This window comes from Nicotiana sylvestris, chromosome 3 (genome assembly GCF_000393655.2).
Source record: "Nicotiana sylvestris chromosome 3, ASM39365v2, whole genome shotgun sequence".
NCBI classification, from domain to species: Eukaryota; Viridiplantae; Streptophyta; class Magnoliopsida; order Solanales; family Solanaceae; genus Nicotiana; species Nicotiana sylvestris.
Genome location: NC_091059.1, coordinates 221,909,223 through 221,932,086, shown reverse-complemented (window position 1 = coordinate 221,932,086; position 22,864 = coordinate 221,909,223). Strand labels below are relative to the sequence as shown.

The following is a 22,864-nucleotide window of genomic DNA, read 5'->3' as shown; positions in this document are numbered from 1 at the left end:
ACAAAGAAAGTTACTGTTGCTCTTGTTAATTTTGTGGATAACGTTGCATGCATGGGATTCACAGCCACAAAAAGAGCTATGATCACTCCACCCTTTTTCTTTTTTTATCTATTTGTTCTCAGTATGAAACTGAAAACAGGAAGATTTGCTCATCCATTGTTGGTATTTAAGAATTAGATAGATGGTTGTCCAATAGTATTTGAGAGATATTTGTTTTTATGCATACAAGTCGCAAGTGATACGTACTTTCAATATAAACTGAGGTTTCAAAAAATCCATATCCAAAACATGATCCCCTGCCTGAAATTCACCTATTTAATTAGTTTCCCTTTGCCATTTGCCTTGTCTTAGCTTTTCAGTTGCATCCTCAGCTCGTTTTAATCTCGTTTTGTGATCTTCTATTTCGAGCATTAATCAGCTAGATGGCTAATACAGAAACAATAAGGACGATTGTTGGAATTATTGGTCTGTGTTTTACGTACTATCCAGTATTCATCATACCAATTTTTATTATATATCAACTCCTTAACATTTTTTTTCCATGGAAAATTCATGCAGGAAATGTTATATCTTTCTTCCTCTTCCTATCCCCTGTGTAAGTCCTCTGGAATAATGTACATTATGAATTTTTGATTAATAAAGTATATATCTTTGGTCCTGAATCATTGGTGAATTTAGCTGTATTTTTTTGGCAGGCCAACGTTCATTAAAATATGGAAAGTAAAGACGGTGATGCAATTCAGACCAGATCCTTATGTTGCTACTGTTCTAAATTGTGCAGTGTGGATATTTTATGGAATGCCCTTTGTTCATCCAGATAGCCTTCTGGTCATCACCATTAACGGCATCGGTCTTGTTATAGAATTAATTTATGTCTCAATCTTCTTTATCTATTCCGAATGGCCAAAACGTGTACGTATTTTATTATATACACTTTTAATTACTTAATTATTCAAATTAATTTGAACTAACTTGTGTTTTTTTTAATAACTGAATATCAGCGGAGGATTATAATTGCTTTGATAATTGAAGTAATATTTGTGGCGATCGTCATTTTCGTTACGCTTACTTTCCTCCATGATACCAAGTCCAGATCCATGCTCGTTGGAATATTGGCTGTCATTTTCAATATTCTTATGTACACTTCGCCCCTTACCGTCATGGTATTATTTTCCACTGGAATCCTTCTTCTTCTTCTTCTTCTTCTTTTTTCCAATTCAAATTTTAATTTGACATATGTATGCACTAATTAATTAACGTTTGCTGTTTTCTTTTAGCATCGAGTCATCAGCACCAAGAGTGTGAAATACATGCCATTTTTTCTGTCACTTGCAAATTTTGCCAATGGATGTATTTGGTTCGCCTATGCATTCCTCAAATTTGATATCTACATCTTGGTAATTAGATTCCTTTTATTATTCGTCGATCCTGAATATATTGATAATTCATGTACATTACTAATTTACTACATAATCTAAAGCTTGATAATAACATTTTGAATCTGTATTTTTTGTTTTTAATAATAATAATAATAGGTACCTAATTGTCTGGGAGCGTTATCTGGAGCAATTCAGCTCATCCTTTATGCAACATATTATCGCTCCACCAACTGGGACGATGATGGAAAGTCAAGTGAAATTGAACTTCCAGGGAACACCACACCCTAATTTAGTTCAATTTAGGATTTAAGTTAGATTTACCGATAGTGTAAGGAATTTTTAATTATTATCAGTACAATTAGCGCGTTATAGCAGGTTGCTTACTACTTTTCTAGGTTACCAGTCAATTATTAGAGAGAGTTCATTATCTCCGTGTAAATGCATCTTGATTGTGTAAATATTTTTTTTATGCTTTTAGCTTCTTATTTTGTTTCTACATATTAGGAATTGTGTTATCAAAGTAGAAAACTCTTTTTCTTTTTAATAACTGATGAAAAATAGTGATATTTCCGTAATTCTTGTGCATCGTATATCTTTTTATCTGATGTCCCTGACCGGGGGGGGGGGGGGCGTGTACTGTTGATCTGCATTAATTAGTAATTTTGAGATTTATTACAAGGTGGAATCATGGTAGCCCAATTGGTTAGATTCATTTGCTCAAAAGACAATAGGAGTAAATACTGAAAATTTAAACCATGCATGCTTCGCACATTTCATTTTAGCCTCAATGTTTATGACTACTAGCCTGTTTGGCCAAACTTATTTTTGGCCAAAAGTGCTTTTTTTTTTTTTTTGCCAAAAGCACTTTTGGCCAAAAATTAAGGTGTCTGGCAAGCCTCTAGAAGGAAAAAAAAGTGCTTTTGAAGAGAAGCAGAAGCAGTTTTGGACAAGTAGAAAAAAATAGCTTATCTCCAAAAGCATTTTTTTGATAAACACTTTTGAGAAAAATACACTTAGAAGCAGTGTTTTAAAGCTTGGCCAAACACTATTCAAACTAATTAGCCAAACACAAACTGCTTCTCACCAAAAGTACTTTTGAGAAAAGCACTAGAAAAAAACACTTCTCAAAATAAGCTGATTTTTGCAGTTTGGCCAAACAGGCTAGTACTGTTACATAAACAAATGTATTGACATAGAAGAAAGCAACGTCAATTCCATCACCCAACCTACAGAAACCAACTTGATATTTGAAAATTTCCAGAAATAAAAAAGAAAAGAAACAATGGATATATTATAAGGAAAAAGAAAAAAGGGAAGAAAACAAATGGAAAAGAAGACGGGAATGTATAAGCTTTACATCAACCAAGAGAATGCATGTACACAGCTTCCAAATAGAACAGCGAAAATATTCTGGCTCTGCAAGTTCACTTCCTTTGTCAAATATTTGGAAATTGAGATAGACTTTACCTATTTCTGCATGTCTGCTTGAGCTACAAGCTTCAAGGCCCACGATACTTTCGGAAACACAAGCAACCCTGTTGTTGATCAGCGGGAATCATTCCTCCGCCTTTTGATGTATCAATAGCCTCTATCATGGATACTACCTCGTCCATCTCAGGCCGCTTGTCAGGGTTAGCGTCCCAACATCTCTTCATTACGTTAGCAAGGGAACTTGGGCAACACCTTGGTATTTCTGGTCTCAGATTCTGTGTGGCACAACAGAAACCGCAGTTAAGGGGGCAAAGACAGATTATCAAGAAGAAACCAGTAAATATACATTCCTGTCTATCTTTCTTCTTCAATCTTCGCATGTCATTACTTAAATCTAAAAAGTGCTAAGAAGTTGGAGGCTTTACCTGGCAAACCACAGCTGAAGTTACTTCTGAGAAGCTGAGATTAGAATATGGCATGTCACAGCAATAGATCTCCCATACACATATGCCAAAACTGTAAACATCACATTTTCTATTGTATGGATTGCCATTGAGAACCTGTAGTTTGAGCATTCAACAATTCAGCAACAGCGGATGTAAAGTACAACAACTCTTTCATTCGCTATGTTTTCATGCACATTTTCTTTCCCTGCATTTTAACAAATTTATCCAACACTTTCACTAATTCACTCGATTTTGGGGGTTTAATCCCTATGTTCACATCACTCTTCATCCGAGGTGAGAGAAAGATGGGGATTGCAATAGGAAAAGATTTAGCATATTTCGAACAATCAACACCGAACATTGTGTTCTGTAGTAAATTATACAGATAAGGCTCATAGCATGTGTCTCTTGCACACTTACACGTTGTACACAAGCTGAAGAATGAATCTTGGTGAAAAGAAGGGAACATTATGCAAGCAAGAATACCAAGAAAAAGCTTTAAATATGCTGAATCTGCTTAATCCATCAAAAAAAATTGACCAGAGAGACAACTGACATGAATGAAAGACATTCATGGAGAGGTGAATCCTACTCCACTTCCAGAATTACCTCAGGAGCCATATATCCAAGGGTTCCAGTCTCCCCAGTCATGTCATTTGGATTAGAGGCCTCAACGCGAGCAACCCCAAAATCTGCAATTTTTACTGTACGTGTCTTATCCAATAGCATATTCTCTGTCTTGACATCTCTATGCACAATCTTCTCAGAGTGAAGGTAACTTAACCTGAAAAAGTTCAAATGATTGACCTCAGTTCAGTAAATGATAAATTGTATATATAATTCAGAGGGGTTTAAAATACATGAGAAAAAGCCAGAGCTCCAATTTACCCTCTGGCCATATCAAGTGTAATCTGCACAACAACTTTGAATGCTAGCTTCTTTCTCCTGTTCTTGATAAGGTAAGATTTTAATGCACCGCCCGGAAGGTACTCCACTATGACGCAGCATATGTTACTAGGCATGCCAATATGACCATTTTCTGTTTGTACATTTAGCCCAGAAGAGCCCATGGTTGCCCCGATGAACTGTGAGATCGGAGAGATATATTAGTTGTATATGTGAAAGAAACAGTTTATTACAAAGATATGGGTAAATCTAAGCAACAATTAGTTCGTATGCTGAGACATGAGATAAGACTTTGGATATATGCAGTTTCCATAATCCAACAGCCTTTATGTTGAGCATGGAATACAACACTAGAGATTAGGCATCCAACCAACAGAGACATAGTAGATCATTATAAACAGCAGCCTGTAAAATTAACACAAATTTGGAATTGCAGTTATTTGCTACAGCCAACGAAAAGGTACAGACATGCTTCACGTCACCCTTAACTGTCCTTCAAGCATCATGCTTTCATTTCATCATAAAGGTTTCTGGTATATCAATGAATTAATTTTGTATTTCATTTGTTTAAATCAGAAATAACACATAAGACATCTTTTGTCCTTGCAATAATGTTTTCGGAATCAAGACGTTTATATTCTCCATGCAACATGATAGCTCAAGTACATCAAATATCAGAGCTCAGAACTTGATTATCAAAATATAACTTCTCAAGATAGAAAACAAAATTCAAAAAGACATTGTTGCAACTTACAGCCTTGTATCCTGATGATTGGAGTTTAAGGTTCATCTATTCAAGTTGACCAAAATACAGAATATTCTTTTTCCCTTTTCCCACTATGAAAAGTTAGGTAATGGTGTCTACGTATTATACTGTTAACGTCCTTGTCAATATGATGTTCTGATCCCCACTATGAAGAGCTTGCTAAATTTCCCAAGATCAGCCTTCTTCTCATCTTCATTATAGAAAAATCATCTGAACCTACCATTATAAACTCAAAAATAATGTGGCTATTTACATGGCTTATAGAAGTCAATGTGTTGTTTCCTTCATTCTTCTCTTTTTAGGAGATATCGCTCTGTTGATTGCTTTACCCATTATAAGTAGCTACTAATACCTATAAGGAATACCACTTGACTTTAAACAGATCTATTAGATGCATTTAAGTAACACCCTTATGCAAATATTACAAAACTGGATTAAAAAGAAAACCTTATGCAAAGCTTCATAGTGAAACATTGATAATTGTGACACAAAGATAAGCACACCTTTGATACATAACTTGTCTTCAAATTCACATTTAGGAGGCAACATGAGTATGATTCAAATAATTTCGGTACTACTAATCAGAACCTGTTAATATAGCAAAAATACCGTACTTACAGGATTAAATTGATCTCTCCACCATAATCTCTTTCCTACTGTAGAACCACCATCTCTCATGTTTTAGTTATTTTTCCTCATTCTTTAAAATCTAAACATAGTATCTTACTTCAAAAGTAATTAACTTTTTTAAAAAAAAAATATGTACACATCTTGAGCAAGCTGTGATTTACAATAGCTAATCACCACCAAACTAGCTAAATGAATTTTCTTGGCCATGAAATGGAAAGACAGAGGCTCGTCATGCATATTACAATGGCATTGCCATTGAAGAAGTGCTCTACAAGCATTATGTCCACACTTTGTTCCCAAAGCAGTGCAAAAAGTATAAACTGAGTAAAATGCAGTATAGACTGGAAATTATTAGCAGATGGACCATCAAAGTTTTAGCCCCTGTGATAGGAACGACCATTAAAGACAATGAAGTTTCATGCAGAAGTAGTAGTATCCATGAGGTTCTAAATCATTTCCTCATAAAAAGGTTATAGGTTGAATGTCACCTTAGTAACATTTGGATGGTCAAGCTTATGCCACACTGAAACTTCCTGAGTAAAAGCTGCCCTTAATGATGCTATTTCAGCGTCTGTTCTGTGGCCCTCTTCCCCCCAGTCCAGTAGTTTCACTGAGGAATGTTAACGAGAAACATGTTAGTAAGACCACTAATTTATGGTAGTCATTAAATCATTCCAAAATTTGTTAAAAAGTTTGAACAAGAAAAATGGACAATTTTTGGACAAGCAAATTTGTTAAGGCTCTGTAGCAGTGACAATGACAACCACATTTAACACCAAAACGCTATTTAAAGCAAGAATATAAAAACAAAAACATAAAACCAAAAATAATGAGAGGGCAAGAAAATGAGATCCAGAGTTGTAGGATCAGGATGACAAGCACTAGTGTTTTAGATTACTTTATTACTTGAATAATAGATAGGATCACATGAAAGTTCAGAAATACAGCAATATGCAAGACCAGCCAAGTTAATGCAATCATCTGCAACTTGCATAATTCAATCCAAACCCGTGCCTTTATTCACGGCCCGTAAGAATACACTCAAATGACAAACCATCAAAATCACTATACAATACTCATTCTCTTACCCCCAAACGCACTCCAACGGGAAGATGAAAACTAAAAAAAACAGCAACCACGCATAGCATGCCCCGAATAAAGTACTCCCACGGTTTCAAAAAGATTGGCACTATTTCCTTATTAGTCCGTTTTAAAAAGATTGGCCCCTTTCAAAATTTTCTTAATAGGAAGCATTTATAGCCAAACAATTGTTATGACAGGTTTAAGACCACATTTATCCAATGTATTCCTTCTTTATTAAAATTTGTGCCAAATCAAAGTAGGACAATCTTTTCACCGAGGGAGTAGTAGTTATATCCAGCAGCCTATAGAACATTAAAATTGAACCATGAATAGGCCCACAAAAATAATACACTAAACACAACAAATTAAGATGGACCTGAGCACAACTTTTCCACTAGTTATTACGCTCTACGGTTCACAATAAGCGATCAATTTGCTTTAGGCACACCTATTAAAGAAAATACTAAATTCTAGACAAAAATAGTCAGTGTGACTAAACTACCCTTAATTCAATGTTGCAGCATAATTTAATATGAGTAAAAGATTTTTTTTAAATATATGTACATAAGGGTAATTTTGTAAAAATAAATTGAATTTTTTCTTGATTATATAAATGGACACTTATTTTGGAGCAAAATAAAAAAGCAAATTGGTTACCCATGCACATGAGGGAGTATAGAATTAATGGAGTTTCCAAAATTGTAAACGCATGAACCATATTTTACCATCAATTCTGTTAGTGCCTATTCTTCAATATAGTATGATCCATGAACTAAACTAAATAAAGGGACAGCATAAAGGAGAAAAGAAAATAACTTCTTAACAGTGTAAAAGGAAAATGTAGTGACTGTCCCAGAAATGCTGCGACGCACCTCCTCCCGTGGTTCTCTAACTAACTATCTGCCCCTCCAAAAAAGTTAAAATATATAATAATGATAATAATAAATTTTATTTGTTTTAGAGGAAAAAAAAACGAAAAAAAATAATAATTGACTAACTGTATCACATTGAACAGTTTTTTTTTTTTTTTTTTTGAGTATGGTTAAAAAAACAGGAAGGTGACTGACCGGCAACATCTTGGGCGTCGTAAATGCCACGGTGGACGGTACCAAAAGTGCCACGAGCAATGACACTTTTGATGATGAGCTTGGAAGGGTCAATTTCCCAGTCGTATCTTTGCTTGGGCTTGACGGAGGAAGGTAAAGAGAGGGCAGCGGCAGTGGCGGCGGCGGTGGCAGTGGCGGTGGTGGTGGTGTAATAATCATCCATCGGTTTCTTCTTTTCCATAGTCCATGCTCTGTTAAGGTGCTTCTCCAGCTGTTCATCCAAACTCTTCAGATCAATCTGATCAGCTCTCACAAATCCATCACTGCTCTTCTCCATTTCGTTTTCTCTATGTTCAAAAAGTTGAATATTTGATTGTTTCTCTGGGTAATATGATTGTTCAGTTGGGGTGATTTGGTATTAATTGTTTACGTACTAGTTTTTGAGGGTGGAATTAATCAAGCCAAAGTGTTTTTGGGAAGAGAAGAGGAGTAATATGAGCATAACGCCATGTGTGCACATGGAATTGCCTCAAGACAACGTGTATTCCTGACCCCACCACTCTTCTCTTCATTTATTTCTTCTGCCTCCTTTTTTATTCGAAAAATTGTCATACTATCCAAAATACTCTTCATTTCAATTTCTTATTAAAATTATATTCCCGTCATTTGAATTTTTTCCTTAAGTTTGTTATTTGTTACAGATTTGGTATTGTTAGTCTTTTACTTGGCATTGCCTAACCGATATCAACTTAGAGTGAATTGTACATGTTCAAAAAATGTTAAGAAAAGATTATAATTTACTCCATATATAACTTTTGATTATATTAAGCTGGAATTCCATCAAGAAAAAGGGTAAAAACAAGATTTTTTTCCTAATAGCTGTGTAACATTGGACCAATAGTCTAACGATCGAAAAGCAAAATTACTCAATTTTTAATAATACAAACAAAAGTTCGACCATTTTCGCTTTGCAATATTATTATGAGAGTTAAGTTGCGAATTTTGGTGAAATTTGTATGTGTTGTAGTAAACATAGCTTGTGAGCTAGTGATTGTCCAATTTGTGTACATTTTGCTTGAACCAAAATAAGTTAGCCCGATAATTTGGATCTTAATTTGGGTTACAACACTCGTTAATCTTAAATAAGTATATCATTGATCAGTCCGTAACAGTTTAACGAGGTGGACAAGTTACGGAAATATAAAACAAATCGTCACCCATAAGAAATATACGAAATAAAAATAAGTATATTTTTTGGATGTAAAACGAAATAAATAAATATCTTTAATATAAATCATTAAAATGTGGTTACGACGTGTCTAAGTTGTACACAATCTTTTTCCCCGAAAATGATGGACATAATTTCATTTAGGTGGTTAATGACAAAAGTTAGGGTTGACCTTAGATATCCTTTTGCTTATTTGAAACGGAAAAAGGAGTTTCATTATATTTGACTGCCAAACCTTTATCTTTGCAATTAATTAAGGTTTGAAAAGGTTATCTTTTTAGTGCCTATATCGAATCAGGAAGGCGAGATATCGTTATTTATATTAACTTTGCTAATGGATAGACATCGATTATGAGTACTAAAGATCGACCCCGGATCATTGAGCATGTGACTCCGGAACCGACCCCGACTGCAAACAAGATCGAAGAAATATTATCGGACCAAATAACAGAAGGCCAAATATTCGCAATCGGTCAGATATCACGGCGAAAATCTCGGCATGTATCGAGGAGAGGCTGATTAATTAGTAAATCATGAGATTTTTTACCTTTTACAGAATTGTATCTAGAGTAGGACTCCCCTACTATATATATATAAGGGGAGGGGGGCTTATTATTTGTAATACACATTGTAACACCGCATCTCAAAGCAATACGTTGTTATTTCTAGTTCTTATTATCAAATCATACTGTTCCGACAACGATTGAGGTACCTTTAGACTCGAGGGTGATCAACCTTCAAGGCTAAGACTGTTCAACTTGTGTGGTTTGCATTTACTTTTCTATCATTGATTTCAATATTAATCTGTTTTCTCAATTTGTATCAACTTAGTTCATGTGTCCTTAAAACCGCGTATAAATTCAATTATTGTTCGATTTTGAGGGTAAAAAGTTTGGCATCCACCGTGGGGTTAAGGATAATAGTGGTTATTTGATACAAACTTTCATAACATACATTATTTTACACTTGTTCTTTGGGGTGTCTTTGATTCCAGGATAAAAATGTCAAACTCTCAGTCAGCACCCCTACACATGACAATGATATCGGCCACCGGGGCAAAAATGATAACGTAGCACCCGGGAACAACATACCCCCGGTCGATCTCGATGGAGTCCCGGCTGCAGATCCAATCGACATCAGCTCACATGTAGCAATCACCGCAAATTTGGCCACCGATCCTGAGGACAACATCCGTAGGGATGTTCGATCAGCCACCCAAAGCACACATGGCGACGAAGATGGCAAAATCAACTTGTGGGTAATCTTCAAAATGTTACAGGCTTAACATGCGGCAATAGCCCAACTCTAGAACCAGAGTTACCCATCGAGTAAGATTGAGCCCGAGCCATCCCAAGAAGTCATCCATAGAGTCAAATTGGTCTCAAGGAAATCGAAAGAGAAGGAATCAGGGACCAATCCTGTAATCATGAAGATGCTCGAGGAACTGATAAAACGAATTGAGTCATTAGAGAAGAAGATTGAGGTAAACGACAAGAAGGTGGAAACATACAATTTTATGGTCGATCAAATCCCAAAAGCATCGCCGATATTGAAGGGCCTGGACTCCAAAAAGTCGTGCAGAAATATTTTTCCCCTAGCGCGGCTCCCAAGCCGATCCCTAAGAAGTTTCGTATGCCCGAGATTCCTAAATACAATGGAACGACCGACCCGAACGAGCATGTCACCTCTTACACATGTTCCATCAAAAGGAATGATCTAGAGGATGATGAGATCAAATCTGTCTTATTAAAGAAATTCAGAGAGACCCTGTCAAAAGGAGCTATGATATAGTATCATAATTTACTACCTAATTCTATTGACTCATTTTATGCTTGCAGATTCTTTCGTGAAGGCACACGCCGGGGCCATCAAGGTCGAGACCAGAAAGTCAGACCTTTTCAAGGTAAGGCAAAAGAACAATGAAATGCTCAGAGAATTCGTGTCTCGATTCCAAAGGGAACATATGGACCTACCGACAATCACTGATGATTGGGCCGTTCAAGCCTTTACCCAAGGACTCAATGTTCGAAGCTCGGTGGCTTCACAACAATTAAAGCAGAATCTGATAGAGTACTCGGTTGTTACTTGGGCCGATGTGCATAATCAGGGTCGAAGATGATCAATTTGGGGATCTTTCCGGGTCCATTTATCCTATCAGGCCCGTCGATAGTTACAAGAGAGATATTGATCAGGAACCAAGGTCAAACAGAGATCGGTACCAGACATATAATGGAGATCATAGAAGCAACAGATCTGGGCGAGTTTTATATGAAATAAAAGATGAAGCGATTGATGTCAGAGCTCTCGAGGGCTCATGAGCAAGAACGGCTTCGACAGGCATACCGGACCTAAAATACACCATGATTATCGGAATACAACTTTAATGTTGATGCGGCTGACATCGTATCGACTATCGGATGCATCAAATATACCAAAATGGCCTTGACCTTTACAATCTGATCCAGCCCAAAAAGATCCCATACAAATGTGCAAGTATCATGGCACACATGGCCACAGAACAGAGGATTGTCGACATTTGAGAGAAAAATTAGCCCGTTTATTCAACAATGGGCACCTTCGAGAATTTCTGATCGACCGAGCCAAGAATCATTTCAGAAAAAGGGACTCTAATAAACAGATCAAATCGGAAGAACCTCAACACATTATCAACATGATCATCGGAGGAGTCGATGTCCCTCAAGGACCAATGTTGAAGCGCACCAAAGTGTCCATCACAAGGGAAAACGGACTCGAGATTACATACCGGAAGGAACCTTGTCTTTAAGCGATGAGGACGCAGAGGGGATCATGCAACCTCACAATGATGCTCTAATAATATTCGTACTCATAAATGAATCTCGAGTTAAGCGTGTTTTGAACAGATTCAATATGGCGTCTGAAACCACTAAAAAGGAAATAACATTACCGGTCAATGCCGTTGGGACCATCCAGGAAGCCAAGTTCTATGTGATTGAAGGTGACATGAGATACAACGCCCTGTTCGGGAGGCCATGAATTCACAACATGAGAACGGTGCCCTGGACTCTTCACCAAGTGTTAAAATTCTCAACACCGGGAGGGATTAAGATGATCTACGGAGAGCAACGAGCTGCAAAGGAGATATTTGCAGTCAATGAAGTAAATCCGATATCAACACACTCTTCATCAAAGGAACCAAGTTCAAAAGCAAAATAAAAGGCCAAATAGCAATCATCGATGCTGGCCTCGACCCAACCAAACAAGCAGGGGACTGACGAAGACGGTGATTATGGGGTTCCCCGATCCTTTATAGTCCTCGATGATTCCAACCCTACCAAATCAACAGTCGAAGAGCTGAAACATGTCATATTGATCGAATATTTACCTGATCAGAAGGTATACCTGAGCACGGGCTTAACACCTGAGCTCAGGAAAAAAGTCATTCAATTTTTTATAGCTAACAATTGTTTCACTTGGTCCCATCTTGACATGAAAGGGATCCCCCCGGAAATAACCACCCACAAGCTAAGCCTAGACCCAAAATTCCATCCGGTCAAGCAGAAAAGGAAGCCCCAATCTGAGGTCAAGCATGCTTTCATCAAGGACTAGTTATCTAAACTCCTTAAAATAGGGTCCATTGGGGAGTTAAATACCTGGATTGGTTAGCAAATGTAGTGGTAATCCCCAAGAAGGAGAACAAACTTAGAATGTGTATAGACTATAAGGATTTAAACAAAGCCTGTCCGAAGGACTCCTTTCCTCCGCCTAACATTGATCGCATGATCGATGCCATGACCGACCACGAGATCCTCAGTTTTCTCGATGCCTACTTCGGGTACAACCAAATATTGATGGACCCGGATGATCAAGAGAAAACCTCCTTCATTACTAAGTAAGGCACATACTGCTATAACGTGATGTCGTTTAGACTAAAAAATGCCGGTGCCACTTACAACGCCTAGCAAACCGGATGTTTGAGGAACAAATAGGAAAATCGATGGAGGTTTATATTGACGACATGTTGGTTAAGTTCCTACGAGCAAAGGACCATTTAAAATATTTGCATGAAACTTTCAGCACTTTGAAGAAGTACAATATGAAGACGAACCCGGAGAAGTGTGAGTTCGGAGTCAGATCAGGTAAATTCCTTGGGTTCATGGTATCCAATCGAAGAATCGAGATCAACCCCGACAAAATCAAAGACATCAAAGATATCACAATCGTGGACAACATGAATGTTGATACCCAATTTTTTTCTCATATATATATATATATACACTTTCAAAATAGTGCACATGCATCATAATTTGATTTATAAGCATGCACAAATATTTTTTATAATTTTCTATTATTTTAAAAGATTTAAATCAATTTGTTTCTACATTTTTATTATATAAATATCCAGTAATTACCCTCCAAATTATTTTTTATGATGAGTTAATCATCTAAACTTATCATTTATACCAGAACAATATTTAAATACATTTCAGTGCAATTTTATAATTATATTTACATTTTTTCAAGGCTAAATTGTACATTTTGCAATAATATCCCATATGAATGTATAATAATATTATTTATGCAGAAAAAACTTTTTATATTTTTATAATGTTAAGAAATTACTCTTAATTATTTTAGTACACAAATGATATTTTTGATATTTATTAATCACTTTTATAAATTATTTATTTTGGATATTTAGAAATTAGCCCTAAATTACTCCTATTTTCAAACCTAAAACAACCCAATACACAAGCCCAACACCGTTACACCAGCCCAATAGCATCCCAGCCCAAACCAAATAACCCCTAACCTATTAACCCAATCCTGTACCTGTCAAATTACCCGACCCAACATCTTTAAATTAGGATCGTTGATCTCCCAAAATCAACTGTCCACATCACTCCAACCCCTTTAAACTAACCTACCCGGCCAAAACCCTAAATCATTTTCACCTAGCTCGCCATCTCTATTCACTCCCTCTCTTATCTTCTCCTCCTCTCCTCTCAAAACCCTAGCGTCGTCATCACCTAATCTCTCCGATTCCAATCCCATAATGGAATCAATCGTTGATTCCTTATCTTATTTGGCCCCTCCTCCTTACTGGCTATCCGATTTTGGTATTACCTAATAGATTTCCTAAAATGGCAAGCCGATCTTAAGAGATTCAAATCAAATTTGGTTCAAAATCCTTATGTTGTGTATTTCGTCAGTGTTCATCCTTAGCCTGTTACTGTTTTTTGCATACTAAAGGGAAAATATATCTTTAAGTTTACTCTCAAATCTAGGTACTACTATGTCTCAGAGAACCATTTGTCTCTAATGTATTCTGTTGGATCTTCATACTGTTAATGTGTTATAGATCCCTTTCATTCTGTCATGTAAAGTAACATGTTGAGAATTTTCTTTTAACTATCATACTAGTCAAAAGATAAATATTGTAAAGCCATTCGTTCACTGTCTAATGTGCTTAGGTTATCGTCACCAACTTAATGAAAACATGCATTGCTCTTTTAGTTTAAGAATTAGAGATGTTCTTTTACCAACCCAGCATGCTAAAAATAATTAGTTGAAAGAAATTTTATTTCCTTTCTTCCAGCAACATATAGTTATAGAAGAATGCATGTGTCAGTTAGATCTTTAAATGCTTTTAAGATTTGATTTAGCTTACATTTAACTTACTATTAACGTGTGATGTTGAAATTGAATACTCATACATAAGTCTATATTTGTCTTATTTTACAGTTATATTACCTTTCTAATTCTTATTTTCTTCTTATTTTGCCATGTACGCCGGAGCAAATTGGAGTCTTCATAAAAGGCTCTTATCGCCGCAAGGAGTCTTGTTCTGAGGCTCAACAATGCCGCAATATTACATAGAGTCAACACTGTCTCACATTCTCATACAGCCTGAGACAGCCACAAGAAAATTATCCCTTCAGGATGCTGGCTGAAGAGCCAGTCAATAGCTCTTTTGAATTTCCATATTGCGATCGTTTTCCTTCTCTTTGTGTTTTCGTGATTTTTCTTTTGAAATATATAGTTGTGTGTTGGGACCTTATTTGGTAGGTGATACTTTATAATAGGCATACTTTTAGTACATAGGAACATAGCAACGAAGTATGACAACTTTAAATCAACAACCTATTTCTTCACTCTTTACTACTATGGCTTAGCGTGATAGATTTGGATAATAAACTGGTTTAAAATATTTGCTTGGGTAGAATTTGATAATCTTGTCAAAATTGGCCACCTCAACTAATTCAGAAGTCAATCCCTAAGAGACAAAATCCTTTAAACTAGTTATGTCCGTAAAAATCTGACACCTTTTTTTGCAAAGCTTTAGTCAAATTACACTAAGTCCGGAAGAGAAATGCGTTTTATGCGGATCTTGAGGGATGCCTCACACCTTCCCCTTAATTTAATTTGGACTCTTAGAATCTCTCAAATTTAGTAGACTTTAACTTAGTTAAAATAGGTGTCTTAATTCATCTTTAAAATAATTAGGTGGCGATTTTTTAATTAGTAATTAATTCAGAAATCACCAATACGTTATACTCTAGTTTGACCTATGTTAAAATGGGATATAACACTCGTACCTATTACAGAAGGTGATAATGACCGGGTCCAAAGGGCCCAACGTGAATAAATAAGTGTAAACACTCAGAAAACCTTCCACGTATGTAGTGATCGATTCCTCGGGTGTAGGCACCACCACGTGCTTGCCGACCCAATTGCAATCTTCCTTGACCTTGGAGAGGAGACTGTTGGTAATTGAGCACACATATCTCGAGACCGGCTCACATCGACCCGGTATGGAAGAGGTTTTCTCAACCTTGAAATCAGTATCGGTCGGGCACCCCACAGGAATGTACATCTGCAAGGAAGGCTCTGATGTCTTTTTCGCAGTAGCAGCAGATGGAACATTTTTCTCTTCAGCCGGTCGCGACCGAAATTCCGTTATGGTTCAATTCTGATCGGTAATAAATACTGGGATTTTGCAATATTTAATTGATCACAATTCTATATATTCCATTGACTATAGAAGCTCCCAGGGAATTCATTAGAGGAATGATTCCGATAAAAATTGTTTGTTCTTGCATATCCCTATTGTTTTTCCAAATTAATCCCGCGAATACATATAATTCAGAAGAACATGTGAGTGATTCATACACAACATCTCTTTCTTTTATCAAGGGTTCGACCAATTGATATGTTTCCACAAATAATTAAAATTCAATTTCTTGACCTGTATCTTCACTTTTTGGAAACTTATAAAGTTCTTCCGTCAAACCTTGATCAATGAACCTACAAAATCCTTCAAATTGTATCTGATTAAATCCAGGTATTGTAGATATTCCCCCATTTCCATCACCGAGCATTTTTAATTTCTCATTTATCAAAAAATACCATTATTGGTTCATTCTTCATCTAATTAGATAGATTAGATAAATGATCTAGCTATGATGGAATTTCTATTTTGTTTACCGAATCACATGAAATGGATGGAGCTTCTTTTTGGGGAACGGACTTTGAAGTCTTCGCCATTTTTTCTTTTTTGGAAGGTTAGAAGAAAAGAGGAAGTTAAAGGGATATGCTTGATGATTTGGGGTAAAGAATAGAGGTTCTTATAAAGTGATTTCAGGGTGATCAGATAATGGATGTTTGAGAATATAGAAATTTCTAATGTACGAAGGCAGAGGTTTTGAAAGTAAAGTTTGAATAAGATAATGAGGAGGTATTTATAGTTTGCAAACGACGGTTCAAACCCCGTAATGACCGACCAGCAATTGACGAACATTTAATACTATTAAAGACGTAACTGACGAGACGTTTCATCAGTTTTGTCGTTTCTGGCGCGAAGAATCGAGACGAAGATCGAGGGCTCATATCGTTTCTCGTCGTTTACTTTTCGAAAAATGAGGGGACTATCTGTATATAATCGAAACTGGGCTCATCTATTGCATGACAGATCGGGACTGAAACATGATGAGTTGAAGATCGACCCCGGGTCATCGAGCCCGTGGCTCCGGAACCGACCCCAACTCCGAACAAGATCGAAGAAACATTATCGGACCAAATAACGAAATGCCAAAATATCCGCAATCGGTCAGATATCACGGCGAAAATCTCGGCACGTATCAAGGAGAGGCCGATTAGTTTGCAAATCATGAGATCTTTTACCTTTTACATAATTGTATCTAGAGTAGGACTCCCCTACTATATAAAGGGGTGTCTTATTATTTGTAATACACATTGTAACACACATCCCAAAGCAATGCACTCTTATTTCTAGTTCTTATTATCTTATCATTCTGTTTCGTCGTCGATTGAGGCACCTTTAGACTCGAGGGTGGTCAAACTTCAATGCTAAGACTGTTCAACTTGTGTGGTTTGCATTTACTTTTCTATCATTGATTTCAATATTAATTTATTTCTCAATTTGTATCAAGTTAGATCACCTATCATTAAAATCGCGTATAAATTCAATTGTTATCCGATTTTGAGGGTAAATACAAATATTAAAGAAAGTCAAAATCGAACTTCGTTAATCGTTTATTCGCATAAGTTTCTCAAAAAGATTGGAGTGACAAACCATAAGACTGCAGAAGTTAGTGGCAGCCAGTTATAATTTCGTGTTGCAAATGATCATTTTCAAGTTCAAAGTCCATGAAATCCTAATACAAAACGTATGTAGTATATGATTTTTTTTCTTTTGTTTTGGTCAAGAACGTAAACATGGTAAGGAGATACGTTCGGAAGAAAATAGAATTATATGAGATCTGCATTGAATATAATATGTATTTAAACTATATGTGTTTCTCAAAATTTCTTGTGAGTTGATACCGAATTAATCATTCATTTCTATTTCTCAATATTTGTTATAAGGTGGACGGCTAATTAAGTTGATCACCAGCCGAAGTGCAGCAAAGCATTCAATTAATTGAGTTATCATACCTCAATCATGTGCCCATGCCGATAACAACATTGGATAACTATCTCAATCGATTTTCATTTTTGGATCTCACATATATTTGGATATCTTAATTCATTCTTTCAGTTAACATTTTTTTCATTAATGCCCCCCCCCCCCCCTTTCCCCTCCCTAAAAAAAGCTGCTCTTTCAATTTGCGAAGCTAATATTTTTCAATATATATTTTGCTGACAAACTATAGTGGTAATTACCAATCTTTATTAGTTTTTGTTGGGTTTAAGCTTGGTTAGCTTAAAATAAAGAGTGAATGAGAAATGGAAGAAAAAATGAAATATTTGAATTTCCCTCCTTGTCAAAGCGACATTGTCCCATATTAAAGGAAGAAAAGACTTTTGATAAGTATATATACAATTGCTCTTCTCTAGCTCTTAAAGAGTTAAGAAGAAGGCAAGCCTCACGCCATCGTCGTCGTTACTCGGCTTGATTAATCTTTTTGGACAATTTTTTAATTATTTAATAAAATATTAATTAAATTAGCCAAATATCCAACCCGAACCGGATCCGTGCCAGATTCGCTTCACTTTCTTCCCAGATTTTTATTTAAATTTCCCTCCCGTTTATTAATGATTGTTCTGAAGAGTTGTGAACTTTCAAAAACAGTACTTCCATTGGCTATAAATTCGTTGGATTCCTCAGATTTTTCCTTACGAAATTTTCTGATCTTCTTCTGCATAAAATTTTCCAGTGTATTTTACCGCCTACGAGTGGTTCGCTTTTTCACCAACGTTTTTGGTACCAACAATCCGATGAGTTAAATCGTTTTATCATGGGAGGATAATATTCCAACACCTCAGGTACTTGAGGAAATAATCTCCTTAAGGACACGCTATGCATTTAGTGAGCTCAATTTATTTCGAAATTATTTTTCCAGAAATTATTTCAATATTCTATTGCTGCTAACTTTCTGCTTCTGTTTTTCTCTATTTGAGAAAGTTTATATTCATTATAGTAATACAAATTGACTAACAGTTTTTTCTTTAACATATGGCGCCAGGTTACCTTTGATACCAGGCTCTCTGATTTGAAGTAGTTAAATTGAAACCCACCCAACCCTCCCCCCCCCAAACCCCCAAACCCCAAAGCTGATGACTGAGAGTATTCATGTTACGTTGATGTCACCTCAGCTGTTAATCGGCCAAGGTGCTTCTGGTCCAGGTAACGTATAGGAAGAGGGGCGGAGCTAGAGACTAAGTAACAGGTTTGGCCAATGAAAATTTATCTAGTTATAAACACACACATACATACATACATACATACATACATATATATATATATATGCATTGCCAATGAAAATTCTAGCGGCTAAAGAAACACAATGAAAATTTCTGTTCTGCTTTCTCAGCTGGTATTTGACAACATAAAGAAAAGAAACTAAAGGGAAAGAATAGTACGTAGTAGTAACAAATTAATTGAGCTCCTAACTCATTTTGTATTGTATTTCCACAACATAATAGAAAAGACGAGATGTACAGATCTTGAATGTAAAGCAAGTAGTAAGAAGCAGCGTGTGGTTTTGGGATTTGACGAAGAAGAATAAAGGGAGAAAATAGAAAAAGGAGAAAGATGTCGTTGACTGAAGCTTTCATACTGTTGGTCTCGACCAATTTAAGTTTCACGTGTGCGATTGTTAAAGAGATGACTATTCTAATATATACACCTATTTATCAGGATAAATATTTCTACTCCATTTAAAAGACACATGTCCTATGTTTACTACTTTTATGTGGAATAAGTTTGGCGAATGTGGTACATACGTTAATAGTGGCGAATATATGTTTAAATTTTATTTAAGAACCATTTATATATTTCAGACTTAGCCACCGAATGTATTGTCGAATTCGAACTTATAACAATCAAATCTTGAATCGGTATATTTGTATGCAATACAGGTAATTATTTACCTTTGCTAAAAATACATGAAACATTCCATCTTAGGTTTTGTTGAAGGTTGACGGGATCGAAACTCTTGAAGTCCAGTCAACTCCTTTTGTCTTTTTTTCTATTTTCTTTTGGATATTATTTAACATTCGTGATTCTTGCTCTTTCGCTATCTAAGAGAAAGTGCGGCTTAATTAGGTAGCTTCGTTACTTTCGGCCAAATTATGGACTAAAATAGTTATTGAGAGATTTTGGACACTAGCATTACATTTACAGCTTGTTTGGATGGTTGTTACTCATTGTATTGTATCGTATTGTTATTTTAAATATGATGTTTGTTTTGATTGTTACTTAAATTTTATTATATCGTATCGTTAAATCCGTCGTTACATAACGACGAAATGTGCCATTTTATGTAACGACCGATTTGGTGTGGTCGCATCGTTACCTTGTATTTTTTTCTCAATCTCATGCCCTTTATTATTATTAAATAATTTTATTTTATCATTTATTATACCTTTTTATATAGTAATTTTGTCCTGTATAATAATTTTTCTTTATAATATTACAAGTTTATTCTTCATAATACTAGTGCGTGATATCATGAAACGATGACAAACGACACAATCTATCCAAATATTATATTTATCAAATGATACATTACAATACAATACAGTACGATACGATACATTATGAAACGATGTGTAACAACAATCCAAACAAGCTGTTAAACAAAGTATATGTACTTCGAAATATACCATTCCCCTTGTATATTAAAGGCATAATACCTCTTAATTACCTCTCTCCCAATAAGATCAATGAAAACAAGAAAGATCAAAGTTAAATATCTCAGTATTGTTGTTGATTCATCGAGATAAAAAGATAAACTAATTACGCCATTTGTAGCCTTTGAGAGCAATTATTGATTTCTATGTGTACATAAGCATGCCAACTTGAAACCAACAAAAGGGGAAAAAGCTACTAACACAATACAACATTCTAAGTTACTTGGTAAAACAAAGCAAAAAAATTAATCATTGATGTGCAAAAATTTACAAATTGAAGGCATCCCAAACTTTATACAAGATTATTAAGGTGATGCTTGTGGTATCTTTTCTAACCTATCCAAAAATATAATACAATTGAATCCAACTCTCTAACTTCACCTCTAATTAAAATCACCTCTAGAGTTGGACAAAAAAGTATGAATAGTAAATTATTTTTCATAAACTAAAACATCTGTATATGGCGTATCTCCTTATTAATCCGCTTGTAGGAGTGTTCAAATCGAATCGGAAAATCGCATCAAATCGAAAAGTCAAACCAGACCGATTAAGTTTGATTTGATTTTGGTTTGGTATTGAGTAAAAAAACTCGAATCCAACCGACATATAAATATATTATTTTTATATATTCTTGTAATATTTTATATAGATTTTTTTTTAAAATATTTGGAAATATTTGGGATCCTCTCATGGTTAATATTTAATAGAATTATGAAGTGCATTCATCTTTATTTACTTTAAATAATGGATTGTATCACTTTCTTATCAAGTGTTATTGAAATGCGCCAATCATCTCCTTGTTCTTCATATTCATATATCAAGATTTCTTATATCTTTTTTAAAATTTTATTGTATTTCGATAATTCAAAATTAAATAGAACATATCATTATTTAGATATCATATTAATTTTAATGTTTAATTATTAAATTCGATTAACCTTGAAAATGTACATCAACGAAAAATTATTGTTAGACGACTAAGAAAATAACTATCACGTGTTACTAAAAATATTCTCAACAACAATAACAACCCAGTATAATCCTACTTAGTGGGGTTTGGGGAGGGTAGTGTCAAGTGTATATGCAGACCTTACCCCTACCCTGGGGTAGAGATGTTGTTTCCAAATAGACCCTCAGCATCATTCCCTCCAAGAACTTCCCACCTTTCTCTTGGGGAGACTCAAACTCACAACCTCTTGGTTGGAAGTGGAAGTTGCTTACCATCAGAGCAACCCCTCTTGTCTTACTAAAAATATTCTCCCTGAAGAATATTTTAACAGATCATACATTTGTCAATTTTTTTTAATTGTTACTAAACATATATTCACTTATCAAAATTTTATCTATAACTTTAACAAAGTAAGAATGAAATAATATTCATGTAATAAAAGAATCCGAAAAATTCGTAAAATCCAACAAAATCGAACCAACTCGATCCATGTACAACCCTACTTCCTGGTTAGCAAATTTAGCAGACCAGATTTTGCAATCTCAATTGGACCGCTGAAGCATCAATCCCTAATCTTGTTATTTTCACCTACAACCATAAGATAACAAGAAAAGCATTGTTTAGTTGCTAAATTTAAACATTTTCCATCATCTTTCATACTAATAATAAACTCATGCATAAATGAATTAATTACCTGAGCGTGGATAGTATAGCAAACCTTATCGCAAACTGTTGAAAAATGAGCAGTAACAACTTGAGCTCCTTCTTCCTCTAAGATGTTTATAACTTCTTGCATTCTGAAATACTTCTTTTTCAAATCACTAATTAAAATCACCTCTAGAGTTGAACCCAATTCTCTAACTTCAACCGCAGGTGTTTCTAAAGTACAAGTTGTCATTACTTTCTCTGAATTATTACTTCTACTTTCACTTGTGCCTTGTGCTACCTCGTCCTTCCTTCTCTTTAATACCTCTACTCTTTCTTTTAATTGCTTAATGTAAGTAATAGCTTGATCAACTTGGTCTTGTTGTGATAGCATGATCTCCTGAAATTGTTTCTCTAGGGAAGTCAGGAAAAGTTGATTTACCGAACAAAGATTATAATTATATTCTATGCATTGAGTCACACTACGAATAATTAGGGGTGTAATAGGTTAAATATGAAGTGCTCCATATTTCTTAACTTTAAATAATTGATTGTATGATCACTTTCTTATCAAGTGTTAGTGAAATGCGTCAATCTCTTTGTTCTTCCGTATTCATATGTCAAGATCTATTAAATTCTTATATCTTTTTTGAATTTGAAATTCGATAATTTAAAATTAAATAGCACATATCATTATATAGGTTCATATATATATATA

The 22,864-nt window shown here is 35.2% G+C and overlaps 3 protein-coding genes across 3 annotated transcripts; 1 reads left to right on the top strand and 2 right to left on the bottom strand.

The window, feature by feature from the left end:
• Window positions 1-114: 114 nt before the first annotated feature.
• Window positions 115-1,813, top strand: LOC104232982 (bidirectional sugar transporter SWEET5-like). The gene is made up of 6 exons (XM_009786263.2): window positions 115-465; window positions 559-595; window positions 696-912; window positions 1,002-1,163; window positions 1,278-1,397; window positions 1,536-1,813. Exons 1-6 carry the CDS (start codon window positions 423-425, stop codon window positions 1,665-1,667), a joined length of 711 nt encoding a protein of 236 aa, XP_009784565.1. The 5' UTR covers window positions 115-422; the 3' UTR covers window positions 1,668-1,813.
• Window positions 1,814-2,487: 674 nt separating this feature from the next.
• On the bottom strand, window positions 2,488-8,192 carry LOC104232981 (serine/threonine-protein kinase 52). The gene is made up of 6 exons (XM_009786262.2): window positions 7,709-8,192; window positions 6,047-6,168; window positions 4,145-4,341; window positions 3,866-4,040; window positions 3,236-3,370; window positions 2,488-3,085 (listed from the first exon to the last, which is right to left on the bottom strand). Exons 1-6 carry the CDS (start codon window positions 8,022-8,024, stop codon window positions 2,879-2,881), a joined length of 1,152 nt encoding a protein of 383 aa, XP_009784564.1. The 5' UTR covers window positions 8,025-8,192; the 3' UTR covers window positions 2,488-2,878.
• Window positions 8,193-22,020: 13,828 nt separating this feature from the next.
• LOC104232984 (transcription factor bHLH168-like) lies at window positions 22,021-22,540 on the bottom strand. The gene is made up of 2 exons (XM_009786266.2): window positions 22,196-22,540; window positions 22,021-22,089 (listed from the first exon to the last, which is right to left on the bottom strand). Exons 1-2 carry the CDS (start codon window positions 22,538-22,540, stop codon window positions 22,021-22,023), a joined length of 414 nt encoding a protein of 137 aa, XP_009784568.2.
• Between the last annotated feature and the right edge of the window lie 324 nt (window positions 22,541-22,864).

Coding starts and splice junctions, on each gene's coding strand:
- LOC104232982 (XM_009786263.2), top strand. CDS start 423: ATGGCTAATACAGAAACAATAAGGACGATTGTTGGAATTATTG. Junction 913..1,001: donor ATTCCGAATGGCCAAAACGT/GTACGTATTTTA, acceptor ACTGAATATCAG/CGGAGGATTATAATTGCTTT. Junction 1,398..1,535: donor AATTTGATATCTACATCTTG/GTAATTAGATTC, acceptor TAATAATAATAG/GTACCTAATTGTCTGGGAGC.
- LOC104232981 (XM_009786262.2), bottom strand. CDS start 8,024: ATGGAGAAGAGCAGTGATGGATTTGTGAGAGCTGATCAGATTGATCTG. Junction 6,169..7,708: donor CGACGCCCAAGATGTTGCCG/GTCAGTCACCTT, acceptor AACATTCCTCAG/TGAAACTACTGGACTGGGGG. Junction 3,086..3,235: donor CTTCAGCTGTGGTTTGCCAG/GTAAAGCCTCCA, acceptor TGTGCCACACAG/AATCTGAGACCAGAAATACC.
- LOC104232984 (XM_009786266.2), bottom strand. CDS start 22,540: ATGCTATCACAACAAGACCAAGTTGATCAAGCTATTACTTACATTAAG. Junction 22,090..22,195: donor GCTATACTATCCACGCTCAG/GTAATTAATTCA, acceptor TTATGGTTGTAG/GTGAAAATAACAAGATTAGG.